General features: G+C 40.0%; 2 protein-coding genes across 2 annotated transcripts; both read left to right on the forward strand.

Annotated features, from left to right (window-relative positions):
- Positions 1–871: 871 nt before the first annotated feature.
- Positions 872–8681, forward strand: LOC120739793 (uncharacterized threonine-rich GPI-anchored glycoprotein PJ4664.02-like). Its single transcript, XM_040041683.1, has 11 exons — positions 872–5049; positions 5139–5295; positions 5557–5688; positions 5780–5890; positions 5978–6032; positions 6216–6313; positions 6387–6508; positions 6591–6856; positions 6946–7036; positions 7122–7402; positions 7479–8681. Exons 1-11 carry the CDS (start codon positions 872–874, stop codon positions 7595–7597), a joined length of 5610 nt encoding a protein of 1869 aa, XP_039897617.1. The 3' UTR covers positions 7598–8681.
- An 8568-nt stretch (positions 8682–17249) lies between these two features.
- Positions 17250–22555, forward strand: LOC120740456 (adhesion G-protein coupled receptor G2-like). The gene is made up of 11 exons (XM_040042845.1): positions 17250–17398; positions 17490–17646; positions 17908–18039; positions 18131–18241; positions 18329–18383; positions 18566–18663; positions 18737–18858; positions 18941–19206; positions 19296–19386; positions 19472–19752; positions 19834–22555. Exons 2-11 carry the CDS (start codon positions 17497–17499, stop codon positions 19950–19952), a joined length of 1425 nt encoding a protein of 474 aa, XP_039898779.1. The 5' UTR covers positions 17250–17398; positions 17490–17496; the 3' UTR covers positions 19953–22555.
- Positions 22556–23538: the final 983 nt, after the last annotated feature.

Genomic DNA, 23538 nt, shown 5'->3' on the forward strand with positions numbered 1-23538 from the left:
GTCATGATAGTTTGAGGCTTTCTTTAAACTGTTCTTTTCCCAGCATGGAATGATTGTGCAACATACATCTTGCTTTAAAGTACAAGAACTTTAAAGCAAGATGTATGAACAGCGGGGGAGCTGGCCCCAGGGAGGGGTTACCTGCCCCTCCCTTCCTTCCCTCCCCATCTCCAGCTGCCTCCCTCTTCCCGCTCCTCCACAACCACCCACACATGCAGGGCCTTGGAGTAGGGGTATGTCACCAGGGTGCAGAGGAGGCTACCCCCCCCCTCTGTCCCCTTCTGGCTGCCTCTGCCTCAATTTTATCCCACAACTTAGACATTCACATTATTCACACTCTCATTACACATACATTTAGGATCTTGGGGGGGGGCACATCACGGAGTCCAAATTACCATCAGGGTGTATACCTCACCCCTGACGTCGTTGCCCACCTCTCAATTTTAAATACACTTAGTCATTGAGGGCTAGCAGGAGGGACTATGCGCCTACCTGCTGCTCCTTGGCAGGTAGCTCCATGCCCGCTGGTTGGAGAAGCTGGCAGAGTATAACTTCCAGGTGCTGCACCGACCTGGGAAAAACCACCAGAATGCGGATGCACTTTCCAGGAGACCCTGCCGCGCTTCATGCCCGTGCACACTTCCAGAGCCCACCATCAACAGCGGCCGGTTCGAGCATAAAGGTGTGCAGTGTAACTTAGAGGACTGTTGTACCAGCATAACCCCCCCAGGGCAGCCCCCAGTGGGGGTAGTGGGGCCTGATGGTACCAATGGGAAAAAGCATGGGTAGCATGACCAGAGTGTGCACCCGTAGCAGCAGGGGACTGTTGTTCCGGTAGTATCCACTACACCCGCCAATATCCACCGGGTGGATGAGTCCATCAACACTAGCTTGTTCATTGGCTGGACCCCAGAACAGCTCTTGGCTAGCCAGAAGAACGACGGGTCCCAGCTCCTATCCTGGACAATCCACAACAATCACTCCCAGCTCCTCTTCTGGACAATCCACACAAATCACCCCCAGCTCCTCTTCTGGACAATCCACACCAATCACTCCCAGCTCCTCTTCTGGACAATCATCCACAACAACAACCACCAGCATCAATTCTTCCAGCGAATCTTCCACTAAAATCACCCCCACCTCCTCTTCTGGACAATCCACGACAATCAGTCCCAGCTCCTCTTCTGGACAATCATCCACAACAACCAACAGCATCAATTCTTCCAGTGAATCTTCCACAACAATCACCCCCAGCTCCTCTCCTGGACAATCCACAACAATCACCCCCAGCTCCTCTCCTGGACAATCCACAACAATCACTCCCAGCTCCTCTTCTGGACAATCATCCACAACAACCACCAGCATCAATTCTTCCAGCGAATCTTCCACAACAATCACCCCCAGCTCCTCTCCTGGACAATCCACAACAATCACTCCCAGCTCCTCTTCTGGACAATCCGCAACAATCACCCCCAGCTCCTCTTCTGGACAATCATCCACAACAACACCAAGCTTCAATTCTTCCAGCGAATCTTCCACAACGATCACCCAGACCTCCTCTCCTGGACAATCCACAACAATCACTCCCAGCTCCTCTTCTGGACAATCATCCACAACAACCACCAGCATCAATTCTTCCAGCGAATCTTCCACAACAATCACCCCCAGCTCCTCTTCTGGACAATCCACACCAATCACCCCCAGCTCCTCTTCTGGACAATCATCCACAACAACCACCAGCATCAATTCTTCCAGTGAATCTTCCACAACAATCACCCCCAGCTCCTCTCCTGGACAATCCACAACAATCACCCCCAGCTCCTCTTCTGGACAATCATCCACAACAACCACCAGCATCAATTCTTCCAGCGAATCTTCCACAACAATCACCCCCAGCTCCTCTCCTGGACAATCCACAACAATCACCCCCAGCTCCTCTTCTGGACAATCATCCACCACAACCAACAGCATCAATTCTTCCAGTGAATCGTCCACAACAATCACCCCCAGCTCCTCTCCTGGACAATCCACAACAATCACCCCCAGCTCCTCTCCTGGACAATCCACAACAATCACTCCCAGCTCCTCTTCTGGACAATCATCCACAACAACCACCAGCATCAATTCTTCCAGCGAATCTTCCACAACAATCACCCCCAGCTCCTCTCCTGGACAATCCACAACAATCACTCCCAGCTCCTCTTCTGGACAATCCGCAACAATCACCCCCAGCTCCTCTTCTGGACAATCATCCACAACAACACCAAGCTTCAATTCTTCCAGCGAATCTTCCACAACGATCACCCAGACCTCCTCTCCTGGACAATCCACAACAATCACTCCCAGCTCCTCTTCTGGACAATCATCCACAACAACCACCAGCATCAATTCTTCCAGCGAATCTTTCACAACAATCACCCCCAGCTCCTCTTCTGGACAATCCACACCAATCATCCCCAGCTCCTCTTCTGGACAATCATCCACAACAACCACCAGCATCAATTCTTCCAGTGAATCTTCCACAACAATCACCCCCAGCTCCTCTCCTGGACAATCCACACCAATCACCCCAAGCTCCTCTTCTGGACAATCATCCACAACAACCACCAGCATCAATTCTTCCAGCGAATCTTCCACAACAATCACCCCCAGCTCCTCTCCTGGACAATCCACAACAATCACCCCCAGCTCCTCTCCTGGACAATCATCCACAACAACCACCAGCATCAATTCTTCCAGCGAATCTTCCACAACAATCACCCCCAGCTCCTCTCCTGGACAATCCACAACAATCACTCCCAGCTCCTCTTCGGGAAAATCATCCACAACAACCACCAGCATCAATTCTTCCAGCGAATCTTCCACAACAATCACCCCCAGCTCCTCTTCTGGACAATCATCCACAACAACCACCAGCATCAATTCTTCCAGCGAATCTTCCACAACAATCACCCCCAGCTCCTCTTCTGGACAATCCACGACAATCAGTCCCAGCTCCTCTTCTGGACAATCATCCACAACAACCACCAACATCAATTCTTCCAGCAAATCTTCCACAACAATCACCCCCAGCTCCACTTCTGGACAATCCACGACAATCAGTCCCAGCTCCTCTTCTGGACAATCATCCACAACAACCAACAGCATCAATTCTTCCAGTGAATCTTCCACAACAATCACCCCCAGCTCCTCTCCTGGACAATCCACAAAACTCACTCCCAGTTCCTCTTCTGGACAATCATCCACAACAACCACCAGCATCAATTCTTCCAGCGAATCTTCCACGACAATCACCCCCAGCTCCTCTCCTGGACAATCCACAACAATCACTCCCAGCTCCTCTTCTGGACAATCCACAACAATCACCCCCAGCTCCTCTTCTGGACAATCCACAACAATCACCCCCAGCTCCTCTCCTGGACAATCCACAACAATCACTCCCAGCTCCTCTTCTGGACAATCATCCACAACAATCACCCCCAGCTCCTCTCCTGGACAATCCACACCAATCACCCCCAGCTCCTCTTCTGGACAATCCACACCAATCACCCCCAGCTCCTCTTCTGGACAATCATCCACAACAACAACCACCAGCATCAATTCTTCCAGCGAATCTTCCACAACAATCACCCCCAGCTCCTCTTCTGGACAATCCACAACAATCACCCCCAGCTCCTCTTCTGGACAATCCACAACAATCACCCCCAGCTCCTCTCCTGGACAATCCACACCAATCACCCCCAGCTCCTCTTCTGGACAATCATCCACAACAACCACCAGCATCAATTCTTCCAGCGAATCTTCCACAACAATCACCCCCAGCTCCTCTCCTGGACAATCCACACCAATCACTCCCAGCTCCTCTTCTGGACAATCATCCACAACAACCACCAGCATCAATTCTTCCAGCGAATCTTCCACAACAATCACCCCCAGCTCCTCTCCTGGACAATCCACAACAATCACTCCCAGCTCCTCTTCTGGACAATCATCCACAACAACCACCAGCATCAATTCTTCCAGTGAATCTTCCACAACAATCACCCCCAGCTCCTCTTCTGGACAATCCACAACAATCACTCCCAGCTCCTCTTCTGGACAATCATCCACAACAACGACCAGCATCAATTCTTCCAGCGAATATTCCACAACAATCACACCCAGCTCCTCTCATGGACAATCCACAACAATCACTCCCAGCTCCTCTTCTGGACAATCCACACCAATCACCCCCAGCTCCTCTTCTGGACAATCCACAACAATCACCCCCAGCTCCTCTTCTGGACAATCATCCACAACAACCACCAGCATCAATTCTTCCAGCGAATCTTCCATTACAAACACCCCCAGCTCCTCTCCTGGACAATCCACAACAATCACCCCCAGCTCCTCTTCTGGACAATCCACACCAATCACCCCCAGCTCCTCTTCTGGACAATCATCCACAACAACCACCAGCATCAATTCTTCCAGTGAATCTTCCACAACAATCACCCCCAGCTCCTCTCCTGGACAATCCACAACAATCACTCCCAGCTCCTCTTCTGGACAATCATCCACAACAACCACCAGCATCAATTCTTCCAGTGAATCTTCCACAACAATCACCCCCAGCTCCTCTCCTGGACAATCCACAACAATCACCCCCAGCTCCTCTTCTGGACAATCCACAACAATCACCCCCAGCTCCTCTTCTGGACAATCATCCACAACAACCACCAGCATCAATTCTTCCAGCGAATCTTCCACAACAATCACCCCCAGCTCCTCTCCTGGACAATCCACAACAATCACCCCCAGCTCCTCTTCTGGACAATCATCCACAACAACCACCAGCATCAATTCTTCCAGCGAATCTTCCACAACAATCACCCCCAGCTCCTCTTCTGGACAATCATCCACAACAACCACCAGCATCAATTCTTCCAGCGAATCTTCCACAACAATCACCCCCAGCTCCTCTTCCGGACAATCTAGAACAATCACCCCCACCCCCAATAACAATTACACGATTGACCTTTCCACCTACAACATCATTCCTAACCCAGGGTAAATATCTCAGTTTTCATAGAAATATTTTTGCAATATTGTGCACTTTTGAAATCTACTTTTAGAAATTAACTGTCTCCGTATTACAGAGACGTCATGAAAAATCTATCCTTTGTCCTTGAAATGATGAGTAATTCCGGCACAGCAACAATCAAGATGGGCAACATCACAGGAGTGATTGCCAAACTCTCCCAGGAAATTCAAGCCAACATGAACTTTGCCTTCACAAAAAACGCTGGAGTGATGGTAAGGTGTTTGATATAAGAGCGTGACACAATTTTAAGACTGTGGATTACTAACTCTCTAAAGTCTGAGGCATTGAATAATTACCAGAAAAATCATATTTTTGAGTTCAGTGAAAATTACTCTGTTTATTGAACATTCTGATGAAATACAAAAGATACTTTAATGCTCATTTGCATATATTAGTTTTAATTTGTATAATACATATGCATGACATCATTATTTTATACATTTTTTGCTGATAAACATTTCTCATTTTGAAAGATTGTTAAAGGAGAAAACAGCAATTTGACGGGCCCATTTCTTTTAATGAAAATTCCTAAAGAGGCCAGTAAAATGGCGGTGGAGAGAAATGGATCATTTCTTGGAATTCTGTTGTTTCCACAGCAGCATGCGGTAATAGTACAGCTCAACTAAAAACTTACTTTTCATATGTATAAACATATTGACCAAACCTGATCTATTAACAATCTTTTAATCTTAACAGGATGACAGCAATAAATACTATTTAAACAGTGAGATAGTGGGAATAGAAATGGGGGCAAAAATACAAAACCTTTCACGACCCATCGAGATTCAGTACAGTAATGTGGACAAGGTAAGTGTGATGTCATAACAGAAATATTGATCATTTTTAAGTTCAGAGGAAAACTTATTCTGATTTTCATTTTCTATTTTGATAAAGAAAGGAGCGAATGCTTCTTGCATGTCTTGGGATGGAAACAGCACAGATGCAAATGGTAAAAAAAACCCAAATAGATCTCTCTCTCTATATATATCTTATTTTAATATCTTATTTTAATATGAAAACCACAGGAATTAAAGACCTTCAGTCACATTCAGTCACATTTTGCACACACACTGATTACACTGATAAAGTCTGTCTTTAACAGTTACTTCTTTGTATTACTGCTGTCCAACAGGGAAATCACTCTGGATCACAGATGGCTGTCAAACAGTGGAGACCAATAACAGCATCACCTGCCAGTGCACACATCTAACCTTTTTTGCCATACTCATGGTAAGACAGCTGTATAGGAAATAAGAAATGATTTTTTTACAGCACATACTGACACATAGCTATTTGAACCTAGTCACCTCCACCTGCAAACATTAGCACTTCTGATGTTAATACTCTGACCTACATCACTTCAATCGGTTGTGGACTGTCGCTGTTTTTCTTGATCGTCGGTCTCTTCATGCACGTTCTCGTCAGGTAAGAGATCCGAGGCAGTTTGGAGTTTGGATTTTTACCTCAGTAAAGTCCTTTTTCTTACGCACACTAATTTGCTCCACAGAAAGGGGAAAGCAAGCGAAGCAACAAAGATTCTGATGAACCTCTTTGTCGCCATGTTGATCCTGAACTTGTCCTTCTTGACCAATGAGAGCATTTCAAATCTGGGTATCAAAGGTGCATGTGTGGCAATAGCAGCAGTTCTGCACTATGGGATGTTGGCCACGTTTACCTGGTTCTTCATGCAGGCTTTACACTTGTACCTCAGTCTACGTCGAATCTGCACTGAAGTGAAACATTACATGCTGAAGATTTGCATCACAGGATGGGGTAAGAGGCCTGAGCCAAAAATGATACTTATGCTCTCATATTATGAATAATAATCACAGGAGAATTTATATTCCTAATCTTCTCTTTAGTCATACCGGCTGTGGTGGTGATCGCTCTTCTTGCCTCCCAGAAATATAATTCTATTAATATTAATACAAATGAGGGGAAAGCAGCAACAATGTAAGTCTGTAAATCTGATAATAGATTTCTTAGATAAAACACAAACATCTTCATCAGAAGATCACATTGTACTCCCAATTTTCAGGTGCTGGATCTCTGATGCTGGTGTCCACCAGGGGGTCAACATTGGTTATTATGCTGTAGTGTTCGTCTTCACTCTGAGTGTATTCATTCTAGATGTAAGGCAAATCGTTCTATTGCCAAAAGCAGGAAAGGCCCAAGACAATAGTTCCATTAAGAGCAACACTTCCACCATTCTGAGCCTGTTCCTCCTTCTTGGCATCACCTGGGCTTTTGCTTTCTTCAGCTACGGACCTTTGCTCATCGCTTCCTACTACATCTTTACCATCCTCAACTCCTTTCAAGGTAAATCTAAACACAGTGAGCTGACTTCATTCTTTATTGGATTAAAAGTCCTTAACCTTCTTCTTTATTTGTATAGGTTTCTTCCTGTTCATCTACTATTATAAATCCAGCAAGATTATTGGAGACGGCAAAATCCACACACAAAGTAGCAGCACAGCTACATCAAAAACAGCTGTAACGTCTCTTTATGCATAAGGCTTGCTGTTTTACCATATTTTGACACAAGAGGGCAGCATTTTATTTCATATAGTTCCAGCAGGTTGCTCTGTGTAGAAACAACTTGGTCATTCTTCCCATGTGCTCTCTGCTGAATAGCTTTTCTGACATGATATCACTAATCTGGTTTACCTTCTTTGACACAAATACTCATGTGGACTAGAGCTCGAGTCAGTACTCTGGAAGTCATTTCAGATTACGTCTCTGTTTGTTCCTATGCTTTTATATTTTAACAGACAAACTTGTCTTACTCACGCCAAATAATTCATAGAAGGCTGTGATTCCGTCAGAATACGCAACCACAATTGTAAACATGTCAGGATGTTAAAGTGTAAAATGTTAAATTGGGAAAGTAAAACATGTCAAAGACATAAGGACATTTTCAATTTGATGGCAGTAACACCTCTCAAAAAGTTGGGACAGGGACATGTTTACCACTGTGTTGCCTTTGACAAGGTGTGGAAGAATGGTATTGAAGGCAGAGCTGTCCACAATCAGGATCCTCGTGTAGGTTCCTGGGGAGTCCAGATTCTGCAGGATGAAGTGTAGAGCCATGTTGCTAGCGTTGTTGACAGATCTGTTGGCTCTGTATGCAAACTGCTGGGTGTCAAGGAAGGGGGTGTGAGGGCCTCGAAATAGGAGAGAACCAGACACAAATGACTTCATGACCACAGATGTCAGAGCCACAGGTCTGTAGTCATTTAGTCCAGTGATCCTTGGCGTCTTGTGGACAGGGACTATGGTGGAGGACAAAGCAGACAGGCACATGACAAGTCTGCAGTGAGGAGTTGAAAATGCCAGAAAACACTGGGGCCAGGTCATTTTCAGTGTCTGAGAGAGGCAGGAGACACACAGTCTGGGCCAGGAGCTTTTCGAGCATTCAGGCTCTTAAAATATTACCTGACATCTGCTTCATAAATATCAGGGGTTGTAGTGGGAGAAAGTGGAGTGAGATCCTCATAGGTGTGTGGTGTAGTGATGGGATTTCCGGCTCTTTTTAGAGAACCAGCTCTTTCAGCTCAGCTCACTAAAAAGAGCCGACTCTTTCGGCTCCGAACCGGCTCTTCAGGTTGTTTTGTTGCTTTAATTAATTTATTATTAACAATAATATAAAATTATGCACAAAAGGAATTACTAATGTAAAAAAAAGTGGTTTCATTTATATATGTTTATATGTAAATATTTACGGTGGCCCCTAGAGACAAAGCACGTACAAACTCCAAAAAGCACGTACAAACTCCAAAACAGAGCTACCTAGATCACTTAAATTACACAATTGAAAGCATACTTGTATGGTTTGTGTATTTATACACAAGCATTCATATATATTCAAATAATAATAAAAAAAAGTTCATTTACCTGTTATTACCACACACCAAATCCAGTCGTTTGTACTTGCTGGCTTGTGTAGCCACTAGGTAACAAAAGCTCAACACTGCGCCTAGCATTCTGGAGCACTTCTGCTGTCTTTTGTACGTGTTTTGGAGTTTTTACGTGTTTTGGAGTTGGGCACACTGAGCTGCATGCAAATCTGCATCTGGCAGAATGTAAACAGTGGCCATAAAGAATGAAGCAAACTCCTGCAGAGATTAAAGCATAGAAGATAGTGCTTGTGTGAATGGTGCATGTTGCATTGAGTGCTTTGAGTACCCCGGGAGAGTAGAAAAATGCTATTTAATAATCTTAGCATTCTCTTGTTGAAATATCCAAGCAATTCCTTGAAAAAGATGATGTCTGCATGGGAGAACATGCTGATATAAAACCTTTACATACCTCTCAGGATTGATGGTGCCTTTTCAGATGTAAAAGCTAGGCATTAAATTTATGGTGAGGATCATTATTCTTTATTATTTATTCACTATTCTGAAATTGTCCCACAATTTGAAGACAACAGCATCCACTGTGGGGAAAGCTCATCTGGCAAACAAGACATGAGCTCAACACTACCTATAGTGATAAGATCCCTGAAGTTATTCGGATGTTGAAACTATTCTTTAAAATGTACCGTATTTTACGAGCATATGGATAGGATTATCTCCCTTTTTCTTTCTCTGCACTACATATTTTATTTTTTATTTTGTGTATATGTTACTTATTTATTGTGTTTTGCCTGCCTTATTTTAGTATCACAGTGGGACAATTTTGTTGTACCCTTATACAAAGTACAACTGTGCAATGACAATAAAGAGTTAAATATGTTCAGTGTATTTTGACAAACTCCTTTGCTTGTGGTAGATTTTTTTGTCAAGTTAATCATTAGTATTTATTTATAAAATAGCTTTTTTGAAATAAAAATTATAGCAATTCTTTAAAATTTACCATATTTAGGTAAATTAAGGTCTGATTTGTTCAATGACTTTTTACTATGCTAATATATTTTTCATTCAGAAATCTTCTGATTGGCTTTTTTAGTTCTCATTTTTGTGGTTTTATTGTAGTAGTAAATGGAAATGTTGTAATAACTTTTTTTCTATTTGATCAGGACACAATATTTCATACATATAAGTAAAGTATTGTGGGAAAAAATGATGTGTATACACAATAAAGTCTTAAAATAAAAGATTATGCTTTTCTTTAAATTTTGGTTATTAATGATTTCTTCAAACTACTCTTTTTACAGTGTGTAATGATTGTACCGCACATATCTAGAGTGATTTTATAAAATAACTGAAAGTTGCAGCAGTGCACATGGACAAGCCAAATGCATTCTGGAGAAGGGTTTTATGGTCAGACTAGACAAATACTGAGCTATTTGGTCACAATGAAGAGAAGCACATTTAGAGGAGTATAGGTGAGTACCAGCTGTCAAACACGATGATGCATCCTGTAGGATGAGCATCATTCTCTGGCACAGTGCTGTTAGACTGCGCAAAGTGGATAGAATAATGAAGGAGGACTACCTCTAAATTCTTCAACTTCACCTCAACTCAGCAGCATAAAACTTAAACACAACTGGGTGTTGAAACAGGACAATGATCTCAAACACATCAAATCTGGTTTTGGAATAAATAAAGCAGGCTAACATTGAGCTTCTGGAACAGCCTTTCTAAATCCCTGACCTCAACACTATTCGACATATAGTCAGTGGTGGGAAAAAGTTTTTTTTAATGTTTGTCACACTTAAATGTTTCAGATCATCAGACAAATTCAAATATTAGACAAAGACAACACAAGTAAACACAAAATGCAGTTTCTAAATGAAGGTGTTTATTATTAAGGGGGAAAAAATCCAAACCTACATGGCCCTGCGTGAAAAAGTGATTGCCCCTAAACCTAATAAATGGTTGGGCCTCTCTTAGCAGCAACAGCTGCAATCAAGCAGTTGTTGTAACTCAGTCATAATCAGTGTTGGTCAAGTTACTTGAAAAAAGTAATCAGTAACTAATTACTGATTACTTCCCCCCAAAAGTAATCCCGTTACTTTACTGATTACTTATTTTCAAAAGTAATTACTTAGTTACTTTTTAAAAACACGATTTACAACCTGAACAGGTGATAAAGTGATAGATCTTTCAGCCCAATTCTATTTTTTCTGCATAATCCATCATACAAAATGTAATCAAATGGAAAAGTCTCTTTTTAAAACTTGTTTTATTAGTTTTAATCTTTTAACTTTATGCATCAAGCAAAAATTTCATTATATGCAACATTCTCTGACTGGAAGAATTAATTTACTTTTAAACCTATTTTCTGCACATTCCAGCACATAAAATAAAATAGGTTTTTGTGTTTACGCTCACTCTTTCAAATAGATACATGTAGGGATGGGTATTGATAAGATTTTCCTGATTCCGATTCCATTTTCGATTCTGTTTAACGATTCAATTCTTTATCGATTCTCTTATCGATTCTTTTTAAAAAGGAGAACACTAACTTTGTTTGTTAGAACTTTGTTTTATATCTTCTCTTTGAACAAGATAGAAATTTAGGAGTAACATGGCCTTACAAACCCAACAGTGAGATCTTAAGAGATCCACAGCCTATGGCTCTTCAATGGGGTGTCACAGGGTCCCCAGGAAAAAACATTGTAAATGTATAATAATTAAATAAATATTCTTCTGTAGCAATAACAAAGTATAACATAAACTATTCTGTAGCAATTACACAAGAATATCCAGTAATATTCTTACAATTAAACACATTCACTTACCGAAAATTGGGGGCATCTGCTGTGGCAAATGGGTGCAAGCCTTTGACCACAAACTGAGTCACTGCTCGGTGACATTTATGGGCAGAAATCTGTGCCATCTGAAACTGAATTTGAATAAGTTAAATTTGAATTTGAATTGCTAGGATTTAATCTGAATTGTAACTTGAATAAATGCTTTTAAAAACTGAATATGAATTATCCTAATTTGAAATTCAATTTATTGGTTTGAAAATGATCATAACTAAATTGAAATAGAATTTTATATTTTGAAAATGAATTCATTTGCTTTGAAACTGCATTTTATCCTTTAAAAATTCAGCTCTTGAATAATTTCAGTTTCACTTCTCACCATTCAGTTTCAGTTCCAAAATCTGTTTTTTGGAACTTACATCTGGTTCCGGTTCAAGTGCAGATTAATAGAACTACGTTTTTCTAGCGGACCGAAAGTGTTACTGACGGGAAGTAACTTTTATGCTTATTGTAGCTGCTAGCTAAAAACGCTAATTTAGCGTAGTTTGCCCTGAATTCAGCTTTGACAAACAAATATGATCGACTGTTTCTAGTAGAATTCCAAAGCTGTCACCTTGTACCCTCTCAGAGTACCCGCTCTGTATGCTTGCAGAGACCCCTACAGTAGGGAAACATGCAAAACGGTGTCCAAACCTTTGTGTTTTAGCTTTATTTATGCCTTACACAGCATCCCAACTCTCTAGCTAACTTAATAACTTTAGCTAAAGTGAATAGTTAGTCTAATTCATTAGCGCAGCATTACTGGGTCACCTCTGTTTGAAGTGATATAATATGATATACAACTATCACTGAAACAGCAAACTTTGTAAATAAGCAAACAACACTTCTCATTCTCTAAACGTTTGGCCACAGCTGTAGATTACACTATCAGTGCTTGTTCACTCTTGACAATAATTACATTTCTAAATTAACTTTGTGCATTTACAGGTAAACAATATCTAATATTTTATCTAAATGACTGCTTTGTCTTTGAAAAGGTGAAGAGCCTGATGCCGGTGACAGTCCAGTTCAAATCTAAGTACATCCTTACAGTGGCTCACAGGACAAGGCCACGTCCCTGTCCTGCCAGAAGAGAAGAGAAACTTCTTCATACAGTTCAACCACACCTGTCATATTCCATATGACAGGGGGCTCAAACTCCAGTCCTCAAGGGCCAGTGTCATGCAACTTTTCCATGTGTCCCTGGTGCAACACACCTGAATACAATTAGTAGGTCATTAGCAAGAGTATAGAACTTGACTGCGTGCTGAAGTGGCAACCCCTAACCCTACTCAAGTACATTTAAGTAAATGTATGTATTTGGAAACATATACTTCTACAAATACTTTTATTGCACCATGTTCATTCACTCATGAGCTGCTGTAACATGAATCAAATGGCTGAATTGCCAACTCAGCATGCAGTCAAGTTCTATAGTCTTGCTAATGACCTACTAGGTGTATTGCAACAGGGACACATGGAAAAGTTGCAGGACAGCGGCCCTCGAGTTTGAGACCCCTGCCGTATGGTGTTCATGCAGTTTTTCTACCCCACAGTTACAGCATGTCTGACTGCCTGTTCAGCATATGCAAAAATATATGATGAGTTTAAGCATGAGATGACAAAGGTCTTCCATTATGGTGTTTGTCATCACATGTCACAGACATCTGGATGATCATTTGGAATAAACTAAAAACTTGTTACTTCATCTTTTATCTTTATTATTATTATTGTTCTTATTTTACATTTTTCATTGTTAGGCATTGGGTTTATTTGTAGTAGTCCTTTCCAACGTCTTTCCCTCTTCCATGTTACTGTGGCAGCTTGTCAGCATCTATTTTGGGTTGGGAGTGGAACAGAAAGTAAGGAAATCCAAAGTGCCATTAAAACCAGGAGAGGTTCTTATATTTCAGAAGAAGGTGTGGAACCCTGGAGAGCACTTTGCAAAATAACACATTCTTATAATTTCACCCACAGATGAGCCAAGCTACGACTGTCAGGGAATGTGATGTAGGTACAGAGCATGTGAGAGTGGTTAAGTTAATGTCTCTTGTCTAGATGAAGGCACAAGAGGGATCAATGGCAAGGCGTAGAGATTCAGTATCTTCAGTCTTCAGTGGACACTCCATTTCTGGCACAAAACACCTGTAAAAGATGGTCGATTTAGGAGGTGACCCGACAACTTCAGCCTGTCAAACATAGTAATGGAGCAGTATGTTAAAAAAAATCTAATTAAGCATGCACTCAGTACCCTAAGAATTATTATGGTAGTTAAACACTGTGATAGTTGTATATCATATTATATCACTTCAAACTGAGGTGATCCAGTAATGCTGCATTAATGAATTAGACCAGTGGTTCCCAAACTTTTTTTGCTAGGCCCCCCTTTGTTTTACAAAAAAAATACCAACATGACTCTTGTTCTTATACATGTAATACATTCAACATCACAAATGACTTCTGAAGTCTTAATTCAGCTCAAGACGCTGTAGATTCCCGTCAGTAACACTTTCGGTCTGCTAGTAAAACGTAGTTCTAGTAATCTGCGCTTGACATTCATTTGACATTCATCGCGTGTTTTGTGAGCAAATGCTTTTGCATATTCGTAGTGTTTCCTCCCTTAAATGAAAAATCTACTTTGCAAGTATTGCAAGTTGCGCTGTTGTCATTCGTTCTCGTAAAGTATAATCAAACTTTTGAGTGTTTGAGCCGCCGTGTTTCCTGCCAGGTAAATGACGCTCCGCAACGTGGTGACGTCATTTGGGGCGACTGGAATCGATAAGGGAATCGTTTGCAAAAATGGCAAACAATTCCAAGGAATTGAAACAGTGGGAACCGGTTCTCAACAAGAACCGGTTTTCGATACCCATCCCTAGATGCATGTAAAACACAGCAGAAAATAAATAAAGTCACAGACTCAGCGGTCCTTTTGCTCTATTTTCACCTGTAAAGCAGGACTGGGGTAGGCGGAGGTTTACCCTGGTGCAGGTGTGCCGCGGTCAGTTGAAGAATCCGCGAGTTTCTCTGTGAGGTTCCCATTACGTCGTAGCTACTCGGTGCTTGCTCGGAAGTTTAGGGTTTTTTTTCGCTGTAAAAAGAAGTTTTCTTCCCACGCACAGCGGACACTAATGTTTTTGTCACTTTTTATGGAATCAAACTCAAAGTAAGGTCAGTACTTCCACGCTTTAAACGCTGCACGCTCATACTCTCTCCTGCAATCAATATATGATCCATTGTTGATCTGCACACAGCTGTTGTCACGAATGTCGCACTCGCTTACGTCACTGTCGTGAGACATTCTCGCAAAAAATCACGGTTTTAGTAACGCAGTAACGCAGCGTTCCTACGGGAAAGTAACGGTAATCTAATTACTGTTTTTGCAATAGTAATCCCTTACTTTACTTGTTACTTGAAAAAAGTAATCAGATTACAGTAACGTGTTACAAGTAACTGCTGTTACTGCCCATCTCTGGTCATAATGGATTTTCAAGCATGTACCACCTATTTAAGGTCATGCCACAGCATCTTTTTTCACACCATTGTACGCTTAAAAGCCAGGCCCATGCCAGGGAACCAACAGATTTAAACTAACTCTGCCAACACTGCCAAGAAGAATAATTTGTTAATGGGTACCAAAAGCATGCCACTGAGGTGCAACTTGCCACGTCACATTAAACCAAATATTACTGGGCGTACGTACATATATTAGAATGTATGTATACTTTTGACATATTGTGGATTAGAAAAAAATCCAAAATAAAATCATAATTTGTGCACTCAAATCTTATATTTTAAAGTAAGATGTCTGTTGCATAAACATTCAAGCCCATGATGAACGTATGTAAACATCTGACTACAACTGTAAATAATCCTATACACTGCACATCTTTAGAAACCTGCGGATACCTAGAAGGTTTTAGTACAATCAGAGTGATGACTTCCTGTTTTTCATCCAACCTGAAATGAGCACAGATACATTTTAAAAACTGCACATTCTTTAGATTTCATATCAGTACAAGGGATAAAGTATTACTGGAGCATTTATGTTCAGACCTACAGTCCAGCCCATGGGGGGGGGGGGGGGGAAGTAGCATTCTGGCAGTGTTTTTTCTGAGGAAAAAATGTAATGTAAATGTAATTTAAAAAGGGGGACCAGTTTATTTGCAAGTCAAAGTAAAGAGGAAGATATCAAAGGTATATTTGTCAGCAAAAATAATGACTAAGTTCAAGTTGCTGTGAAACTCAACAACGCAGAACATATTCTCATTTGGGAAATAGAAGCTGGAACTCATTAAGTTTTAGGCTGTGATAAATAAGCTTGCTCCATTTTCATTTGCAGGCTCCCTTTTCTCCTTAGGATAATGTTACCATTGGTTGTAAACCATTGCCTGATGTTTGCCGTGGAGCTAATGCTTCTGTTGTACAGCACAGGTAAGTAACAAAATCTAGCTTAAAAGAAACCAGTATTTCTCAAAATATTTTTCTCATATTTTTACGTTGAAATTTTTTAGGCACAAATGGAGACTGCAAACCCAAGAATACCCTCTTTATCAGTCCCAAAACACTAGCTGATTCATATTTTCCATCAGGTAAGTTAAAAACAATACAGGAAAAAAAATCATCATTAGGGTAAAGGACAAATTTAGTAATCTGGGGTTTTATATTTTAATTTAGATACTATCTACCAAGAGGACAATGGAATTAGGCTGTGTTTCAACATCCAACCAAATAATACACGTGCAGGTACAGTTATCTGATTTTTAGCTTTTCTTTTTTTTTTTGCTTTCAAGCTGTTGGGGAAAAACATTTGTTTTGGTTATTTGCTAAATGTGTTTATTGTGTTTTTCATTTTTCTTAGAGTGTTGTAACGACACGAATTTCAACTGCAATATTGAAGTAAAAATAGATAGTCAAGGTAAATACAGGCTAAATTTAACTGAAGAGATTTTATCCAAGCAAGATATTGTGGTGATGAAGGATCCAGAGCATAATTTTTCATGTATGCCATCCCAGCTCTACAACAAAAGCAGCCCTGAGAAACCTCTAAGAAGTGAGTTTGTGAACAGTGGTCAAAATTTTCAGTTTATTTGATCAGTTTGAAAAGGTTTCCAACCAATGATCTGATGCACTTTCTATCTTGTTGCAGGTTTTCTTTATAACATCCACCGTTGCTTGAGTGAAAGTAAATTCACAAACCTCTTCTTAATTTCTACATGAAACAATGTGACAGCAGTGACAGTGCACAAGTTCTAATTTCATACTTTTATGTGTTCAAGGTATGAAGAATATGAGTATGAATATGAAACTGAGCAAAGGGAGCTTCTGTGAAAAACTTTGCAAGGGTATAATTTTTTGTTTATCAAATTAGTTAAAAACAAATATTTCATTTTAGTAAGTGTAACAACAGCCCGTGTTTGTGTGTGTGTGTGTGTTTGCATACTTTGTGTACATTTACATAAAACAGAATATGTCGTGAGTGATAATGACACATGGACTGTGTCATGCAACCCATCCACAACAACCACCAGCATCAATTCTTCCAGCGAATCTTCCACAACAACTGCCAGCAATGACAATGACACTATTGACATTTCCATCAACCATACCATTCCTAACCCAGGGTAAATATCTCAGTTTTCATAGAAATATTTTTGCAATATTGTGCACTTTTGAAATCTACTTTAAGAAACTCACTGTGTCTCCGTGTTACAGAGACGTCATGAAAAATCTATCCTTTGTCCTTGAAATGATGGGTAATTTTGGCACAGCAACAATCAAGATGGGCAACATCACAGGAGTGATTGCCAAACTCTCCCAGAAAAATCAAGCCAACATGAACTTTGCCTTCACAGAAAACGCTGGAGTGAAGGTAAGGTGTTTGATATAAGAGCGTGACACAATTTTAAGACTGTGGATTACTAACTCTCTAAAGTCTGAGGCATTGAATAATTACCAGAAAAATCATATTTTTGAGTTCAGTGAAAATTACTCTGTTTATTGAACATTCTGATGAAATACAAAAGATACTTTAATGCTCATTTGCATATATTAGTTTTAATTTGTATAATACATATGCATGACATCATTATTTTATACATTTTTTGCTGATAAACATTTCTCATTTTGAAAGATTGTTAAAGGAGAAAACAGCAATTTGACGGGCCCATTTCTTTTAATGAAAATTCCTAAAGAGGCCAGTAAAATGGCGGTGGAGAGAAATGGATCATTTCTTGGAATTCTGTTGTTTCCACAGCAGCATGCGGTAATAGTACAGCTCAACTAAAAACTTACTTTTCATATGTATAAACATATTGACCAAACCTGATCTATTAACAATCTTTTAATCTTAACAGGATGACAGCAGTAAATACTATTTAAACAGTGAGATAGTGGGAATAGAAATGGGGGCAAAAATACAAAACCTTTCACGACCCATCGAGATTCAGTACAGTAATGTGGACAAGGTAAGTGTGATGTCATAACAGAAATATTGATCATTTTTAAGTTCAGAGGAAAACTTATTCTGATTTTCATTTTCTATTTTGATAAAGAAAGGAGCGAATGCTTCTTGCGTGTCTTGGGATGGAAACAGCACAGATGCAAATGGTAAAAAACCCCAAATAGATCTCTCTCTATATATATATCTTATTTTAATATCTTATTTTAATATGAAAACCACAGGAATTAAAGACCTTCAGTCACATTCAGTCACATTTTGCACACACACTGATTACACTGATAAAGTCTGTCTTTAACAGTTACTTCTTTGTATTACTGCTGTCCAACAGGGAAATCACTCTGGATCACAGATGGCTGTCAAACAGTGGAGACCAATAACAGCATCACCTGCCAGTGCACACATCTAACCTTTTTTGCCATACTCATGGTAAGACAGCTGTATAGGAAATAAGAAATGATTTTTTTACAGCACATACTGACACATAACTATTTGAACCTAGTCACCTCCACCTGCAAACATTAGCACTTCTGATGTTAATACTCTGACCTACATCACTTCAATCGGTTGTGGACTGTCGCTGTTTTTCTTGATCGTCGGTCTCTTCATGCACGTTCTCGTCAGGTAAGAGATCCGAGGCAGTTTGGAGTTTGGATTTTTACCTCAGTAAAGTCCTTTTTCTTACGCACACTAATTTGCTCCACAGAAAGGGGAAAGCAAGCGAAGCAACAAAGATTCTGATGAACCTCTTTGTCGCCATGTTGATCCTGAACTTGTCCTTCTTGACCAATGAGAGTATTTCAAATCTGGGTATCAAAGGTGCATGTGTGGCAATAGCAGCAGTTCTGCACTACGGGATGTTGGCCACGTTTACCTGGTTCTTCATGCAGGCTTTACACTTGTACCTCAGTCTACATCGAATCTGCACTGAAGTGAAACATTACATGCTGAAGATTTGCATCACAGGATGGGGTAAGAGACCTGAGCCAAAAATGATACTTATGCTCTCATATTATGAATAATAATCACAGGAGAATTTATATTCCTAATCTTCTCTTTAGTCATACCGGCTGTGGTGGTGATCGCTCTTCTTGCCTCCCAGAAATATAATTCTATTAATATTAATACAAATGAGGGGAAAGCAGCAACAATGTAAGTCTGTAAATCTGATAATAGATTTCTTGGATAAAACACAAACATCTTCATCAGAGGATCACGTTGTACTCCCAATTTTCAGGTGCTGGATCTCTGATGCTGGTGTCCACCAGGGGGTCAACATTGGTTATTATGCTGTAGTGTTCGTCTTCACTCTGAGTGTATTCATTGTAACTGTAAGGCAGATCGTTCTAATGCCAAAAGCAGGAAAGGCCCAAGACAATAGTTCCATTAAGAGCAACACTTCCACCATTCTGAGCCTGTTCCTCCTTCTTGGCATCACCTGGGCTTTTGCTTTCTTCAGCTACGGACCTTTGCTCATCGCTTCCTACTACATCTTTACCATCCTCAACTCCTTTCAAGGTAAATCTAAAACTGTCACAGTGAGCTGACTTCATTCTTTATTGGATTAAAAGTCCTTAACCTTCTTCTTTATTTGTATAGGTTTCTTCCTGTTCATCTACTATTATAAATCCAGCAAGATTATTGGAGACGGCAAAATCCACACACAAAGTAGCAGCACAGCTACATCAAACACAGCTGTAACGTCTCCTTATGCATAAGGCTTGCTGTTTTACCATATTTTGACACAAGAGGGCAGCATTTTATTTCATATAGTTCCAGCAGGTTGCTCTGTGTAGAAACAACTTGGTCATTCTTCCCATGTGCTCTCCGCTGAATGGCTTTTCTGACATGGTATCACTAATCTGGTTTACCTTCTTTGACACAAATACTCATGTGGACTAGAGCTCGAGTCAGTACTCTGGAAGTCATTTCAGAGCACGACTCTCTGTTTGTTCCTATGCTTTTATATTTTAACAGAGAACTTGTCTTACTCACGCCAAATAATTCATAGAAGGCTTTGATTCAGTCAGAATACGCAACCACAATTGTAAACATGTGAGGATGTTAAAGTGTAAAATGTTAAAGTGGGAAAGTGAAACATGTCAAAGATAAGGACATTTTCAATTTGATGGCAGTAACACCTCTCAAAAAGTTGGGACAGGGACATGTTGACAGCTGTGTAGCACCCGTCTTCCTTTAAACAGAAATCCATAAACATCTGCTGGGATGAGCTGCTGGACGTTTGGTAGAAGAACATTCCATCTTGTTGGATATAGGATCCTAGCTGGGTTGTCTTTCGAGTTATTATCATGATGCATCAAACGTTTTTATTTGGTGATATGGTTGGCCATTTCAGCACCTGACTCTTCCACTATTAAGCCAAGCTGCTGTAATGAATGCACTGTGCAGTTCAGCATTCTCTTGTTGAAAAATCCAAGCAACTCCTTGAACAAGACTTTATCTGCATGGGAAAATATGTTGATCCAAAACCTGTATATACTTCTGAGCAATGATGGTGCCTTTCCAGATGCCCAGGCTTCCAATTCCACAGCCCAATACCATCAGAGATGTATAGTCATTGAATTTTGGTAAGCTGGATTTTCCTTCTCTTCCATCCTCATCCATTTTTTCCAAGCAGAATCTTAAAATTTTGAATTGTCTGACCAAATAACAGTTTCCCCTTTGGCTGTGTTCATTTTAAATGGGCTTTGGTCCATAGAAGACAGCAACTTTTCTAGATAATTCTCACATATGGCTTCTTCTTTGCATGATAAAGCATTAACCTCCATTTTTGGATGGCACTGTGAACTGTGTGAACACAATGACAGATTGGTGAACCTCTGCCTATCTTTAATATCCAGTCCCGTTATTGAACTGTTGCTAGTTAACCTAACTATTTAAAAAATGTTCCCCCAGCTGTTTCTTTTCAGTACTGCTTACTTTTCTAGCCTTTTCTCGCCTCCAACTTCTTTTGAGCGATGTTGCTGCCATCAAATTCAAAATGAGTGTTATTTTTCATGAAACAGTAGAAAGTCTGAATTTAAACATTTAAAAATATGTATATATTATCCATTGAAATTTGCTTCATGCTTCTCCCATAGCAAAAACAATCCTGACACTGTAACTGTCACATTAAATGGTTCTATGACAAATCTGTCATTTGTTTAGTTTGTTGCTAAAAAGCAGATTTTTCACGTTTACCAGTAAACTTAAAAATGTTTTCTGTGGTCTATTGTAAATAAAATATTGGTTTTGTAAATCATTGACTAAGGTTGTATTACAGACCTCTTGAATCAGTCATAGAGTGGAATGCAGAGTTTAAACGTTTAAGAAATTAAACATTTATTTTTTTTGACTGCTGTGCTTCTCAATGTGATTAAAAATAGCAGAATCAAGGTGAAAGGAAGGCTTGTCTCACATATCCTACACAGTGTCGGGGCTGAACTCGCCAGTTAGTGCGTTGCGTGCCTTCAGATAATTACTCTGAGTCCAGAGAGACCAGTATCCACTGTGCGGGAAGCTTAACTGGCAAACAAGAAATGAGCTCATGACTACCTATAGTGATAAGCTCCCTGAGGGTATTTGAATGTTGAAACTATTCTCTAAAGTTTACTGTATTTCACTAGCATATATATAAGTGCAGTGTATCTTGGCAAACTGTTTTGTTTGTTTAGTGGTTTTTGGGAATTGTGGATTTCGTTAGTACTTATTTTTATTATACTACCTTAAAAAATATCATATTATTTTTTCATTTAGAGGGAACCTGATTTGCTTTTCTCAGTTTTATTAAAGTAGCCTTAAAGTCAAATCTTTGCATGTACTCTATATCATATGAAGTTTGTCAAGCTTTTATTTGACAAAATAAACGATTTGACTAAAATGTCATAATAACTTTTTTTGTATTTTATCAGGACAAAATATGATTTTCATACATAGAAGCAAATTATCTTGTGAAAGAAACTGTTGTATGTACACAACATAGTCTTGAAATAAAAGTCTGAGCTGTTTAAATGAATAATAAAGTTTTTCCTTATTCAGAACTTGAGCCTCAATGAGTGACATTGAGAAAAGAAGGACTGTTTATTTATCTACGACTGATTAATCTCCTAAATGACCACAGCGTGCCAGACAAAAACTGGGGTAATTACTGCCATGCATGTCTGATTTGTGTTGCTCCAAAAAAAGGGCTTTTATGCAAAGCACAGCAGGCTTCTGTGGTATACCTGTGCGTGTCCTTATGTTAGAACATGCAAAATTAAAAAGCAGAGGCTTCTTAAGATGCAGGATCACAACTCATAGCTCTGTGGTAAGCAGTCGTGAACATTAATCTCAATAGCAAAAGATTTGATAGGCCAGATGTGAGGGTGAAAAAAACAACTGCTTTTGATTCATTAACTTACTAAATCAAAAGTATGTAAAAGTCCCCGCACAGATTTGGAGCAGAGTTTTACTGCTTTCCTAAAAACATAAATCAAGGCATCTCTGAGAAATGTTCTGAGAAGATTGTTGTTTTGTGCGTCAGTCTAGATGATTTCATAATGAAAATGACAGGGAATGTTACATTTTCACGCTATTCAACAAAACCCTTACCAGAGTGAAAAACCAAATAAAATTTTAACACGTGTTAATGTGTTTCACTTAGTAGATGGGAACTAAGAAAGTGCTTTTTAATTGCTCTCAGTGTCATACCACATGTACAGTAGTGGCTCAGAGAAAGACATTAGCATCAACATGCACGTTCAAGTTGGAAAACATTTTGGTTCTATATCGAAATATAGGCAGAAAAAAAGTGCATAAAATACAAAATCTGCTCCAGAAAGGTCGTCCTAACCTCAGTTTCTGTGGAATAAGAATAGTTAAAGTTTCCAATCACCAGACTGACTGGATGTATGATTACCACAATCTGTGTGCAGGAGCTTTTATGCATTTTATTATAGGGAGTCTAGACTGAATCCTGACCTGTAAAAGCAAAATTTTCAATCTCAAATGACCTATAAAACCCGAGGTCTTGTTCCCGGAGACTTGCGTGTAAAGAGGGAAAAATTATTATCTTTTATTTGCCTGGTTACTGGTTAACACTGGCTTTTATCAAATTTGAGATGACACAACATCAATTCTATTTGCTAGCAAATGTGTGACAAAGCAAAGTAGACTCTTAGAAACGTACGGTCGACTTCATTTTCTGCTCCCCTGCTATGTTGTTTTCAATGGGTCTGGGTAGCGCGCTAGCTAGGACCCCTCTCTCCTTTCCTTGCTTTTTAAAAAAATCCTGAAAATGATTTATTTCCTGGTAACTTTGCTCAT

This window comes from Simochromis diagramma, unplaced genomic scaffold (genome assembly GCF_900408965.1).
Source record: "Simochromis diagramma unplaced genomic scaffold, fSimDia1.1 OVJJ01000304.1, whole genome shotgun sequence".
NCBI lineage: Eukaryota > Metazoa > Chordata > Actinopteri > Cichliformes > Cichlidae > Simochromis > Simochromis diagramma.